General features: G+C 34.7%; 1 protein-coding gene across 3 annotated transcripts in view; it reads left to right on the top strand.

The window, feature by feature from the left end:
* NDFIP2 (Nedd4 family interacting protein 2) overlaps positions 1 to 12,824 on the top strand; it is a 113,209-nt gene extending 100,385 nt beyond the window's left edge. For all 3 annotated transcript variants that reach the window (XM_014584866.1, XM_027768931.1, XM_027768930.1), the window contains exons 8-10: positions 7,086 to 7,152; positions 10,026 to 10,131; positions 11,804 to 12,824. In XM_014584866.1, coding sequence (XP_014440352.1) covers positions 7,086 to 7,152; positions 10,026 to 10,129 — 171 coding nt within the window. In that variant the 3' untranslated portion in view covers positions 10,130 to 10,131; positions 11,804 to 12,824. The remainder of the gene's footprint in view (positions 1 to 7,085; positions 7,153 to 10,025; positions 10,132 to 11,803) is intronic.
* The last annotated feature ends 1,940 nt before the right edge of the window (positions 12,825 to 14,764 follow it).

Raw genomic sequence — 14,764 nt, forward strand, 5'->3', positions numbered from 1 at the left:
GGTCACGCCGCAATCCCTTCTCCTCCATTCTCCTCTCGGGATCTTGGGCACGCACGCACACGCGCCCGGCGTGAGTTCTAAGCAACTGGGTCCGGGATGTGAACCGCAGTCGACTATGTGGGATTCCAGCGACATAGCCATTACGCTAACTGCTGGTTCCCAACCTTACAGGATTTTTAAGAGGCATAGAAATGATATAAAGTACCTTGCCCAATTACCACACAAATACATGTGCTCAGTAAATCATGGCTACAACTGTTGTCATGTAGTGCAGATATGCCTAACATCAGTTAAAACATGCAATATATTGTTTAGTAAAATTATCATGAATTTAATATCTTTTCTCCTATTTTTCCAATACTGAGAGCTCAAAGTAAAATAGAAGCATATGAGTAGCTATCAGAACTCATCTTCTTACTCCTGTGTTCCGTCTAAGCCTTATTTCCTTTTGTTCACCAAAATCACCCTCTGTCTATTTTTTATCATTCATAAGGCAGTACATAGGAAGATAAGTCTTTTTCTTTTCTCCATCATTTTATTTTTTTGGAGATTTTTGCTGTACGGCGTATGCACTCGCCAGACAGAGACAGACAGAGAGACAGAAAGTGAGAAATCATGCCCCAGGGGGGATGGCCATGCCGCATTCCCTTCTCCTCCATTCCCCTCTTGGGAGCAGCAGGTGGGTTAAAATGCCTTAGTGCATTCTAGGCTTTTTATTACTTTCTCTCCAAAATTTCCCAGCTTTTGCCTATTACCCAGTTCTGGCAGGCTGAGCTGCACCTGAGGCTGCTTGATCCCTGGCTGAAGCGAAGGAGTGCTGCACCAGGATGTGGGAAGCAGAGTCCCAAGGTTTTCCAGGGCAGTGAATCCATTCTTGAGTGCCCCCTGAAACCATTCTGCTTTCCTAGACCTTGATGGAAATGGCAGCCTTAAAGATATCTGAAGTGCTTTCAGATCCTCTCTTCCATTGTCTTGCTGATTAGTATCTGGACTCCACTATCAGTACTAATCTCTAGCAGCCAGTAGATGAGCCACACTCTCTCTAGAACTTGCCTTTCTGCCCTTCACCTGGTTAGATCGAGAATTTTCCAAAATGATCCATTCTGCTTCTATTTTCATCATAAATATTATCTTTTTTTTTTTTCGCTATAGGGCGCGTGCACTCGCCAGGCAGAGAGAGAGAGACAGAGAGACAGAAAGCGAGAAATCACCCCCCAGGGGGGATGGTCACGCCGCAATCCCTTCTCCTCCATTCTCCTCTTGGGATCTTGGGCACACACGCACACGCGCCCGGCGTGAGTTTTAAGCCACCGGGTCTGGGAGGTGAACCACGGTCGACTATGTGGGAGTCCAGCGACATAACCATTACGCTAACTGCTGGTCCCCATAAATATTATCTTTAAGTATTATTTCTGAGTACAGTTTATTGTATGCAATCAGAAGTAACCATGTAGCTCCTTGTGTATTTTGCTTAGAATTTTTATTTTCATATTTATTAGTATTGCACAAAACCTTAGCGTGTGGACATAATTCTTTGTAATGATGTAACAAAAGTGACATTTTCTCCAGTTTCCAATAAGATCTTCCTTGTTTTCCTTTAGACCTCCTCAGAATGGCTTTAACTTTCCATATTTCTGTCAGCATTCTGGTCATGACCATTTAACCAGTCTCTAAGGTCAAGTTCCAAACTTTCTTCAAACTTTTCACCTTCTGATCCTCTATCAGAATCTCCATTAATGCATTCTAGGGTTTTTTAGCTTGCACCTTCAAATTCTTTCAACTTCTGCTTATTAACCAATTCCAAATCTATTCCTACACTTTCAAATATTTATTATTAGCACCAGCTGCATTTTTGCTACCAATTTTTTGTGCAGGTCTGTCTTGTTAATAATGTAAATACCAGAACTGAATGATTTATAAGAATAAGGGTACATGTGGCTCACAGTTTGGAGATCCTAGTTCTCAGGGCTACCTCTAGTGAGGAACTTAATGCTGGTGGGGAAGGCTCAGAGCATCACGTGGCAACAAGAGGGCCTGAGTGAGCATGTCTGTATCCATGTATGTCTCCTTATAAACCCATGAACGTGCAGTCACAAGGTTCCCTCCCTGATTCCAATTTCCAAAGGCCTCGCCGTTCAGCACCATAGTTGGATTAAATCCTCACCTTAATCCCATCAGAATACATGAGGTTTGGGAGAACACATTCAAATAATTCAAATATAGCAGCTCCTGTTATTGATTTTGAAAGTAAAACATATTAATTCTATGATGTTATATATTCAGTTTTAGAACTTTTTATATTTTATGGTTTTTGCCGTAGGGCGTGTGCACTTGCCAGAAACAAACAGTAAGAGTGAAGGTGAGAAATCACCCCCTCTGTATGGGTGGCTACACTACAATCCCTTCTCCTATGTTTTCCTACTGGGATTTTGGGCATGCATGCATATGCACCCAGTGTGGTTTTTGAAGCTACCATGTTCAGCACTTGAACCATGGTCGGCCACGTGGGAGTCCAGTGCCTTGACCTCCATGCCACTTGCTGACCCTTAGAATTTATAGTTTCCAAACTTTTAATAATCTTACTAGACTGTGTCTTGGGTCAGGCCAGATTATAAATTTTGGTTACTTATCAGTTGATTTTTTTTTTTTTTTTGGTTGGGACCTGTGGGCTTGTTTCTTCTAAGATAACTAAAATATGAGCCATTGTGGGACCAGCAGCTGGTGTAATGGCTATGTTGCTGGTCTCCCATGTAGTTGACAGTGGTTCGCGTCCCGGACCTAGTGGCTTAAAATCACGCTGGGCGCGTGTTCGTTCGTGCCCAAGATCCCAAGAGGGGAATGGAGGAGAAGGGATTGTGGCGTGGCCATCCTCCCTGGGGGGTGATTTCTCACTTTCTGTCTCTCTGTTTCTGTCTTTTTGGCGAGTGCATGCGCCCTATAGCAAAAAATACCTCTCCAAGGAAAAAAAAAAAAGAATAAAAATGAGCCATTGTGAGAACTATCAGTTTCTTGTTTTAATACTATTTCAGAAAGTGTATAGTGAGTTTCCACCACAAGCATAAATCTATGGTGTTATAGAACATACAAATATGAAGTCATAATTTCTACCCTTGCAGAAGTTATTACTATAAAAAGCTTGAAGAGTAGGTGTTAAGTATGTCCAACTTCAATTTTAGTACAAAAAAGACTTAATTACTGTTATTCAAATGGAATTTCTCATTGAAATCACAGAGCACAGAAAATGATTTTGGGACAGTTTTTCCAGTTTTCATATGGTTGGTAAATTGTCAGTATTATTTTAGGTCCATTGGAAAGAAGTTACCTATGCTTTTAGATTATTAGAACCTAATACTCTCTAGAACCCCAGGTTGAGAAGGGGTTAGAGTATCTAGTAATCAGCTCTGGTTAATTGGATAAATTCAAAGACTGGAATTTCTTACAGTTTTGTAAGGCTTTGCTAGTTTGAAGTTTTATCACTAGAGCTGTTTTGTTTCTTTTTAAAGTACTTTCGCTGCATTAAGGTTTACATTATATCTCAAAGCGTATTGAGAATTTATGTGAGGATTTTAATCTATCTGTTATTAAAAAAAGAAATAGACAATAGTTGCCTCTCACTGAGCACTTTTTTCCAGGCACCAGATTTTAAAATCTTGTTTGTACCTCTGATGCTGGTGATAATACATTTTAAGGACAATGAAATTAAGAATGTCAAGAGTCTCATAAGTCAGCATCCCACAGTTGCTATGTGAATTCTAATCTTGCTTGGTCTCAATTCAGTACCTGGGTTTCTAATTATGCACTGCCCCTGTTACACTGTACATTTACTATAATGCTCCAGGCAGTAAATTCCTTTTGGAGTTCAGTGCTGAAAGAAAGATTTTCTTTGGAAAACCTGGTGTTTCCTTTCATTGGACAGTAAGTAATTTATAAGTCATACCGCTGCTTTCCTTTTTGTTTCTGAGCTGCCACGAATCTCAGATTTTATATAAATATCTTTAGCAAGGATTCTGATATTATTTCTAACACTTTTGATGATTCTATTTGTTTAAAAATGAATATGTATTTAAAAACTAACAAGTTCTCTTTGAAAGCAGAAAGGATATAAACAAAAATATACTGGTGTTATATTAATAAAAACAAAGTCAAATACTTAATGTTGGTTAATTTTTTTTCCAGAATTTGATTTCTATAGCCTATGATTGACCAATTAAAATGACTAGTTTACTTGCACTTAAAAAAAAAATTGGACAAGCCCCTTAGCACTGGGGGTGGGGGGGGTGGGGGGCAGACCCCATATTGCTGACTGTAGTACAAATTCTAGCCCCAGCAGCTTGGAGAACACATGTTGGTCGTGTGTGTGTGATGCATGTATGCGCTCAGAATCCAGACAGGAAGGAGAGATGGAAGAAAGAGGTTGGTGGTGTGGCCACATCCATTGTGGGTACACGCGCACTCTCACATGCTCTCTCTCTGGTGAGTGTATGTGCTCTAGTCAATAAAAAGTAAAAATAAATTCTGAAGAATAGGAGAATAAATTATAAAAACAAGAGCATCTTGTCTTAGCCCTATGATTTCATTATTTTGAAACCTTTTTGATGACTTAGTAATGAGTCCAAAAGCTTCTTTCTTTCCTTTTTTTTTAAAAAAAATTGCCACAAGGTATTTGTACTTGAGAGGCTTTTGCTGTAGGGTGCTTGTGCTGGCTGGAGAGGCAGAGGCAGAAAGCAAGAAATTACCCTCCAGGGCGGATGGCCATGCTGCAGTCCTTCTCCTTCATTCTCCTCTCAGGATCTTGGGCACTCATGCACATGTGGCTGGGTGAGATTTAAGCCACTGGGTCTGGGACTCAAACCACACAGTTGGCTATGTGGGAGTCCAGTGATCTAACCATTACACCATCTGCTGATCTCAGGGTTTTTTTTTTTTAATTATTCATTTAATTTTTATTTATTATTATTCATTTGACCAAAGGGAGAGAGATATAGAGGGAAAGTGAGAAAGCAAGCCTCCAGGTCCAGGACTTGAACCGTGGTTGGCCATATGGGAATCTAGTACCTTAACCATCATACCACCTGCTGGTCTCGGTCCCAAGTTTTTAAAAAAATTTTTTGCCATAGGGTGTGTGCTACTCGCTGGAGAAAGGCAGTGAGAAGAAAAGTGAGAAAGCATCCCCAGGGGGAATGGCCATGACAAAATCCTTTATCTTCATTCTCCTCCTGGGATTTTGGGCATGTATACATACGTGCCCAGTGAGTCTAGGACTCAAGCCAAGGTTGGCAATGTTGGGGTCTTGTGCCTTGGCCACTACATCACCTATTATTCCTTCACAGTTCTACTTTTAAGCTATATAGTTTTAATTTTTAAATTCCCTGAACATACACATATTTATACAGCATAGGAGTATGTGGGATTTGCATTTTTTTTTTTTTTAATTTTTTATGGAGCACCTGTGTGTGCCAGACAGAGAAAGTGAGAAAATACTCCCTCAGAGAGGATGGCCATGGTGCAGTGCAGTCTCTTCATTCTCCTCCTGGAATTTTGGGCACACAAGGTCATGCACCTGGCATGTTTTTTGAGCCACTGATTCTGGGTCTCACGCCATGCAGTTGGCCATGTGGAATCTAGTCACTTAACCACCATGCTGGCTTGGGATTTGCATCTTTAATAGTACTTTTTTTTAAAAAAAGAATTATTATTATTTTGTCTATCTACTGCTCTATCTATTTATTTTAATTTGACAAGAGCAAGACAGAGGGGGGCGGTAGGGAAGTGAGAAAGCAGGCCACCAGGTCTGGGACTTGAACCACCGTTAGTCATGTAGGAGTGTAGTGCCTTAACCACTATGCTCCCTGCTGACTCCTTTAATAGTGCCTTGAAATTTTAGGTCTTTGAAATTTCTACGGCTTGTAGTTGAGTTTTTAAATCATAGTGTATTTGAAAATACTTAGGAATATTTAGAATGCTTAAAAAAACAGATAATAATCTTCAGTTGATATTGCCTAAGTGGCACTGTGTATGGAGTGTAAGCAAATTTGTTATTACAAAGCTGCAGGAGTTTATATTTTTTATGAAAATTACCAAGAAATGGTTGGAATTAATTACCTATAAAGTTGAAAATACTTTTCATTGATTTAAGATTTGAGGGAAAGTACGCATTTAATAAAATAATTTTCAAATCAGATTTAACTTAGATATCGGTGGAAACAAGGTAGGTAAAACAAGCTATGTTTCAGAGTAGGTTAAATTAAACACTTTTAAATAATTATTTGGGGTGTTGTTTAGATGCTCAAGGGTAAGAAAGAGTTGTCTGAAGTAACTGAGGAAAATTGGATTTTTGAAAACCTTATTAAATTAACGTAGTATGATGTCTAGAATCTACTCAAGAAAAAGGTCCCTGTGTCCAGTATCATTAAACCCTGCTTTCCATCTGCCTGTTCGTATTCCCAGATAATATAAAACTGTCCACCGTGGCCACTTAAAGGAACTGTTGAAATGCCACTTCAAGGTTCATTCAGCTGTTTTCAGCTCACTGTTGGGAACTGAATGCTAGGGCATCTAGTCTGAAAATAAAAAGACTCTAATGAGTTGGGGGTCTTTATGTGCCTGTATTCTTGGTAGTGATTAACAGTAGGGGGTGTACAGAAGGTCAAAAGCTCTTCTTTTGAGAGGTCAGCAGAACATCCCCATCCGATAAGATTAAACTAATGTGGCTTTTGGTGTTAATATCTAAAACAGCGGGTGCTGTAGTGTGTTTGGGATGGTAGTTGTGGCTTTGAGAGATTATGAAGAAAGGACTGACATGTGAATTCCTTAATGAGAAAAGGTTTAATTCAGGTATGTAACATTTACTTTTCTTTCAAGTAGTTTGAAACTGCTTGAATATTTGTTTCTAAAATATTTTGCTTTAGTTTGTTGTCTATTGAGTTAATTTGTTCTTAAATAATTATATTTTTGTCATTAAGTATTTTTACTTTATTTTTCCTTTTGTGTGGTTTTTGTGTTAAATACTGTTTGAGGTAAATCATTCTGAAAGACAATAATTTAGGTATACAAATACAACTAATATATTTATGTTCATTCTACAGTTTTCTGATTATTTTACTGGATATTTTAATGGACAATACTGGCTTTGGTGGATATTTCTTGTACTTGGTAAGTTTATTTTTAATGCATTGTTTAACTGATTTGCATTTAGTTTAATTTGGATGGTTCCTAAAATTGTAAGATGAAAATTATATTGCAACTTACGTGGAAATAAATTTTCTGCTGTAAAATTCTTATGTCCAAACACTTAAATTAGCTTAGCTTTTCAAATAATTAAACACATATTTCAGCTTTACTTGATTTAAAATTCTGAGGCTATCAGTGTACTGCCTTTGATCATCCAGTAGTTGAATGATAATTTAATGCTATGAAATTAGAAAATTTCATCATGATTAGAAAGGTCATTGTTTTCAGCATTTATCTTGGAAAATGTACAAGCATTCTTTTTTTAATGATCTTAGGAAATTTGGGAGTAGGATAGTTTTGGGTATCTGCCTGTTCTCTTTATTTTGGATCATGGAAACATTCTGTATGCTTTTGAAAGGTGCCCTGTATTAATCATTAATCAGCTAGGCATGTGGAAAGGCTTCATGCCTAATGACCACAGTGCTTCTGTTGAGTTATATTCATATAAGGTGTGTCTTTTTATTAATATTGATGAAGTTTATAGATTTTCAATTTTCATTCCTTAGTGTATTTTTACAGATGCAGATTACATTAATCTTAAAATCATACTATACCTCTAATGAACATTTAATCATGAATGTGCTTTGTTTTTACAAAAAATGTGAGTTTATGAACCTACATTTTTCTAAGAAAATAGTTGCATTAGAAAATAATAGCATTTCAGTAGGTGGCAGTCTTCTCTTTGAGTTTTTATTTAGTCATGCTGTTAGTTCTTTAGAATCTTTTGGGAAACAGATTCTTTGTGGTCAGTTAAAGCTACTGAGTTTTTTCTCTAATAGTGTTAGTGGAATTATTCTAATGTTGTGACTTGATTGAGAGTTACACTCATATAAGGGGTAAGCCAGCTTTATGTTAAATGTGTCTAACTTCCTGAATTTTGTGCTTTTCATTGAGTTTCTTACCAAAAAGTGAAAAAAAAATTAAAAGGTTTATTAATTATTTAAGCATTCTAAGTGAACATTTTAAAAATGTATATTATTAAGAGATTGAAGGAATGTTAGGAAGTAAAATATGGGACAGATTAGAACCCAGAGGACAGTCCCAATTCTCCATCAGAGCCATAATCTAGCATTTTTTTTAAAGGGAATATAAAAATATAATAGAAGATAAAAATGTTGCTCTACTATGTAGTCAGAGGAATGTTGAGTACCTCATAGAATGGTGACAAACAGCTAAGTGATTGGTTTATAAATGTGAATTGGCTTATTTTAGAAAATACCTGAGCAGAGCAAAGTGTATAAACAACAAAAGAAGACATTGCACAAATAATTTGGGTTTAACCATTTTTAAATAATACGTTTTTATTTACATAACAATACCATTTGTCTTTGGTGGTATACGGAAGGACAGGAGGGCAGAATGTGGACATACGGAGTTAAGGTGGTGGAGGTAGTTAGGCCATGGAAAGCAGACAGTATTGGATTTAGCTGGAATTTATACCACTTAAGTTGTTATTTGTATATCTCTTCTATCTTTCTTGTTCAATTTATTATATACATACTTCTTTTTTAAGTGCTTTCATTACTATCTTAAGTTTGGTGCACACATTTAGTTTGGGACTTTATATTTTAAATTCACATACCCTTTTTTTCATAGTGAGGAGAGTTGTACACATACATATTTTCTGTTTTTGCTGCTCCTTGCCATTTCCTGGTTAAAATTCTCTAAGAAAGAATGTAAACTTAAATATTTTGAAGGCTTCTATTAATAATGGCAGTGGTTTTGTAGTTAACTAGTTTTGTTTTATATAAAACTTTGAAGCATTTCACAGGCATTGCTTTTCTGATTATTAGAACTATAATAGAAATGGTAATTATTATAAAATACTGTTTTACAGAGAAAATTGAGATGGATTTAAGATGTATCCCAAATCTCTCAAGAATTCAGAAGGGGAACCAGCAGTTAGCATAATGGCTATGTCGCTGGACTCCCACGTAGTCAACCGCGGTTCGTGTCCCGGACCCGGTGGCTTAAAACTCACGCTGGGCGCGTGTGCGTGCGTGCCCAAGATCCCGAGAGGAGAATGGAGGAGAAGGGATTGTGGCGTGACCATCACCCCTGGGGGGTGATTTCTCGCTTTCTGTCTCTATGTCTCTCTCTGTCTGGCAAGCGCACGCGCCCTACAGTTAAAATCTCTCCAAAAAAAAAAAAAAAAGAATTCAGAAGAATAACTGCCTCTCAAGTCGTCTTTCTTGACTTTTCTTAATTTTAATTGAAAATAGTTATTTAAGAATTAGAACTCATAACTAACAGGGTATATGTAATTCACATTATCTTCAAATACACATTTTACAGATGACAGGCACTTGATATTACTGGACAGGCTTATTGTTTTTTTCTCCTATAGATAGCAACTACATGTAAATATTCTTCCTGAATGTTTTATATAAATAAACATGTCTTAGTTTTGCTCAGTAGTTATATTAACTGAAAAATTAGTATAAAATAGAATTTTTGTGACTTGAATCAGTTTAAATGCATTGACTTCTATTTAAAGAAATAATTTAATAAATGTATATTTTTATGTAATTCTGAGTTTTCATAGTTAGATTTAATATTGGTATATCTAGGCTTAACAAATACTAAGAATGTGAGTGGCAGTAAAATTTTATTATATTTTTTCGTGATGGGAGTTATCATTATAGTGTAGAATACATTATGGAATGAATTGAATCCTGCAGATTAAATTCCATAAGCCAGAAGGATCTTGTTTATTGTATTGTTGTCTATTTAAAATTTATCATGGCCCTTTTCTGTGTAAGAACATAATATATTGGTGTTATTTCAATCTAAAGGACTACTACTTTTCTTCAGAGGATTTGTTAATTATCTAAAAGTCAGAAACATGTCTGAAAGTATGGCAGCCGCTCATAGAACAAGATATTTCTTCTTATTATAGAGGTAAGAAATACGAATATATTAACTGTTTGTTCTCTTTATGTCTTCAAATATACCAGATAAATATTAAATGCTTAACAATGTGTACTCAGGATTTTTACTCAGAGTTAGCATGCTTAATGTATTTTATACTGTTAACAGTATAAAATTTAGTAAGTTGAACTTATTAGTAAGTTGTACACCCTTTTAGCTAACATATACTTTTAATATCAAATTTCACAAATTTTAATTTTTTTTAGTATTTAATGAGTAAACTGAAACTTTAAATCAGACTTTTAAAACTTCCCTTTGAAGATTGACCACAGCACATGTTCAGAGTAACCACCAGCACAAAATTTGAAGGTTTGAAAATTGAAAAGCAAAATATGAGAGTACTTACACAGAAGGGACAGGCATTTTACTTAAACCAATGTGAAATCTACATGAACATCTGATGAAACCACCCCCCAAAACCAAGTCTGATTGCAAAGCAATCTGTCATGCAGTGATTTTAATAATCCAGATTAAGGAATAAAAATTGTGTGAAGAAAACAGGATCAGGTTATTGTTTATTTAATGTGTGTCAAATTGTGTTAGTAATGAAGGCCCCAAGTTGAATAGAAGAAAATATAAAGAAATGAGCAGAGGTTTCCTAGTTATCTAGTAAGTTTCTGGAGGTTGTGTGTATTGTAATTGTATTTATTTATTGTACAGCCAGGAGTTTCTTCATATAAAGAAATCTCATATCTTTACTTTCTTATTTCACAAAGCAAAGTTTTCATAAATGATTTAAATTTTCTATATTTGAATTGCCTAAGCAAAATGTTCTGAATGCAAAACTACATAGTATTTTAAATTTACTATAACTGTTTTTTATGAATAAATGATATGGTTTGTGATTTGGTTGCTTAAATTTTATTTATAACTTACATGAATCATTCATAACTTTATATAATGTACTTATTTCCAAGGAATAGTACAGTGAATACACTTGTGTTTCTGAATCTTTATTTAAAAAAAAAATAGTTTTCTAGAAAATGTGCACACTCACCAGGGAGAAATAGAGAGAGAGGGAAAGTAAGAAAGCACTCCCCAAGGGGGATGGCCACACTGCAGGACCTTCTCCATTTCTCCTTTTGGCATTTTGGGCATACACACATACACACTCAGCGTGTTGTTCAAGTCTCTGGGTCTGGGACTCAAGGCACATAGTCAGAGTCAACTGTGTGGAATCCAGCCACCTTAGCTACCATATGAACAGCTGGTCACCTCAGTCACTTTAAAATATTATTGTGAGAGTTCTATTAAGCCCACCCCAAAGATGTTATATTTTTTATTTAACTAGTAAAATGTTTGCGAACAATGGTATTAAGAGTTTTTTAGAATTAGTGATAAAAGGCAAAGTAATTACTAATTTAAAAGATATTCTGTGAGTAATGATTATAATAATTATTTTGTATGTATTTCGAAGGGTCTAAAATACACTGTAAATATTTTCTAGATGATGGTCTCCTGTAGAAGCTTTACACTTTGGAATGTATTCTGATACCCACACACACACACACACACTGCTTTATGTTCTCTTTATCAGAACATTATATGCTTGATGTTGCACTGCTCTAAGTGGGATTTTATTGTACTGTGACTTTATGAACACAGCCTAATGAATTTTAAACTAATTCTCTCTTTGTCCTAGACTGCATCAACCCAACATTCCTTTCTTATACCAATGTGAAATTTTCAGATCATCTGTACACGTACAACTTTAATAGGATAGAAGACTACTCATAACAGAAGACAAATTAGTGAAGAAAATGTAGAGCTTCAGAATTGAATGGGCAGGGTGGTTTATGTTTAAAAGCCATTTCTGTTCATTCTTTAAATATTTATATTTCATTTGTTTTGCACATTTTCATATGTGCTCATTTAAAAGACTTGCCTATACTTGAAAGAAACCATAAAGTTGTAGCAGTAAAGTCCAATCACATTTGGTTAATCAGTATTTGATATTGAAAGAGTTGAGCGGTAGTCTTCCAGCATGTAAATGCCATTGACTTCTGACCTGACATTTAGTATAATAAAAATAAAATTATTAACCGTGTCAAATGCTTTAGTTTCTGGCTTTTGGATTCATCTAGTAATTCAACACATGAGACATCCTTTGTTACATATAAATTTACTGAAACATGCAACAATGATAATTATTAGAATTTGTCAAGTTTTTGAACATGATATTTGCATTATGATTTAGGAAAACTTTTTCTGTAAATATCCATTCATAAATTCTTCCTGCATTGTTTTCTTAGGAATTGTGTCTAGATATCACTTCATTAATTTTAAATTAAGCGAACTAAATATATATAGAAACTTTGAATGTTACGGATAGAGTTTGTTTTAGGATAAATTTCAAGAAAATGTGGGTATACCAAATGTCCTTTATAATAAAGAACTTTTTAAAAGGGACATACTAGTTTTAGGGATTTTCAGGTGAGAAGCTTGGTTTTAGCATTGCCCATTTTAGAGATTCTTGGAAGGAGAGATGACATAGGATGTTTTATTTATTTAAGAAAACTTTGAAAATTAATTTTCCCAGTAAGATATTTTCATTTGTATTTACCTTTAAAAAGCCAATAAAATTATCTTTCCGTATCATTGTAATGATTTTTTTCTAGCTGTTTAATTTGTTAAGGTTAGTAAATAAAATCTCGTTATATTAATAGCTTCTTGCTTTATGATTGTAGGATTAACTGTGAAAAAAAACTCCTGAATTGAAATACGCAAAATAGTCATCTTCAGGTTATGGAAATGTGTGTATGTGTGTGTATAGAGTGAGTAACCATAATTACTACTGGAATCTGCTTTCATTCATAAGCTACTAAATTTTGCCTCTTGCAGATCACTTTAAGTCTCATTTACTTTTCTTTTGGTTATAACTTTCCTTTTGAATACCAACATTAAAAATGATGGAAATTACTTCATCTTTGAAAATTAAAATCATTTCATACACTTACCTAGAGCCTATAGAATTGCTTATTTATTTTGCACACGAATTACTACTAAAAGGTATATCTTAACTATTCAGGGACATTTTTCCCTTTTTGAAGAAATAAAATTATGCTTTATAACCTTTTTTTGTATTTATCTGTAGTTTCTGATTTTCTTCATTGTCTTTGATAAATAAAACATACCATTTTGTTTTGCCAATTGAGCCTCCTATATTTTGTTTTTTTTTTTTCTCATTTAGTTTACTCTCCTGCATAAATTTTTATTGTCATTTAAACTTCTTGTGTTACACCCTCTAACATAAAACAACATGGAGCAAAAAAACCCAAAGTAATTTAGTTACCTTATTTGGAAATTAATTACAATTAGAGTATACTAATAACACATGTTATGCTAAGTCTCTGTCTTAATTTTCTCTAGACTTACAGTGTATTCCTTTAATAATTTTTAAAATGAAATTAAGTATTGATAAATAATAATTTAAAAATTTTAGGAAGTTCAGTTATCAGACATTAAGTTATTTAATTTTAATTTTAGTTTTTATAGAATTTGTACTTAGTTTTTGAATGTGTATGCATTTTTGATCCAGTATCAGAAACCTTAATTTTTTGTTTTGATTTTTTTTCCTCCTGAACTTTTAAAGGTTCAAGTGGACTTGTGACCTATTCCTTTGTAATTGATACAATTCAGTGTTAGCCTTAAATCTCACTATTTAAGCAGAGAGTCTGAATGTTATTTTTAAAAACTTAACATTCCCTTCCAGATGTATCAAATCCTGCATACTTTCCTTCATTTCCTGTGAGCTTGAACAGCTACTGTTATGTTTTGGGGATACCTGACCACCTTTGCACTCTGTCTTAAAGACTGAATAATCAAACTCCATGTTAGAGTGTGTAAACATTTTTGGATGAATGTGAACTTAGGCTTGGAAATCATTGCAAAATTTATTAGATGATTTCTGTTATGTTTGAATTAGCCAGCTATGGTTAGGATAATTCATTTTCATGTATTTATGCAGGAAACTATTTTAAGGCAAAAATACATTTTTCAATATAGTGTATTCATAATAGATTTTAGAAATTTCAAATTAAAATACAAATCCTATTACACTCAGTTAAAATGAAAATCTCTGCTTAGTAGAGAAAAATACTAATTTCTAGCCTATTATTTTGAATCCATAAGTTGTATTCTATTTAAGACATGCCTTTGAAGTTGTTCATGAATTTTAACTTGTTAAAGCAGTCATCACCAATATTTGCAGTAAAACAGGAAAAGCGGAGAATAACTTAGAATCCCTTAATTTAACATGATTTTTATTCAGCTGGTATGTACTGCTTCAAAAAGCACAAAAGTAATAAGTGAATCTGATAACGCTATTTAACTAAAGTGACATATATCCTGAGTTTGCTCAGAATAGCCCTGGTTATTCTTGTTTTTCTAGCTTAATTAAATAGTGCCTCTTGTTCCCTCTCTCTTAAAAGTGTCCTAATTTGGAGAATAAGTTATATGATCACCTGTGTATAATTGTATGCTGTACTGAGAAGTGACTACTATAACCCCCTGCCCTTTGAGAGAAGGAATATGGGCAAAAGCCAGTTGATGTTACCGCCTTCTCTAGCCAGTCATTTGTCCTGTAGAAGAGGCTTAATATCTT

Source organism: Tupaia chinensis, unplaced genomic scaffold (genome assembly GCF_000334495.1).
Source record: "Tupaia chinensis unplaced genomic scaffold, TupChi_1.0 Scaffold148049_1, whole genome shotgun sequence".
Lineage (NCBI taxonomy): Eukaryota > Metazoa > Chordata > Mammalia > Scandentia > Tupaiidae > Tupaia > Tupaia belangeri.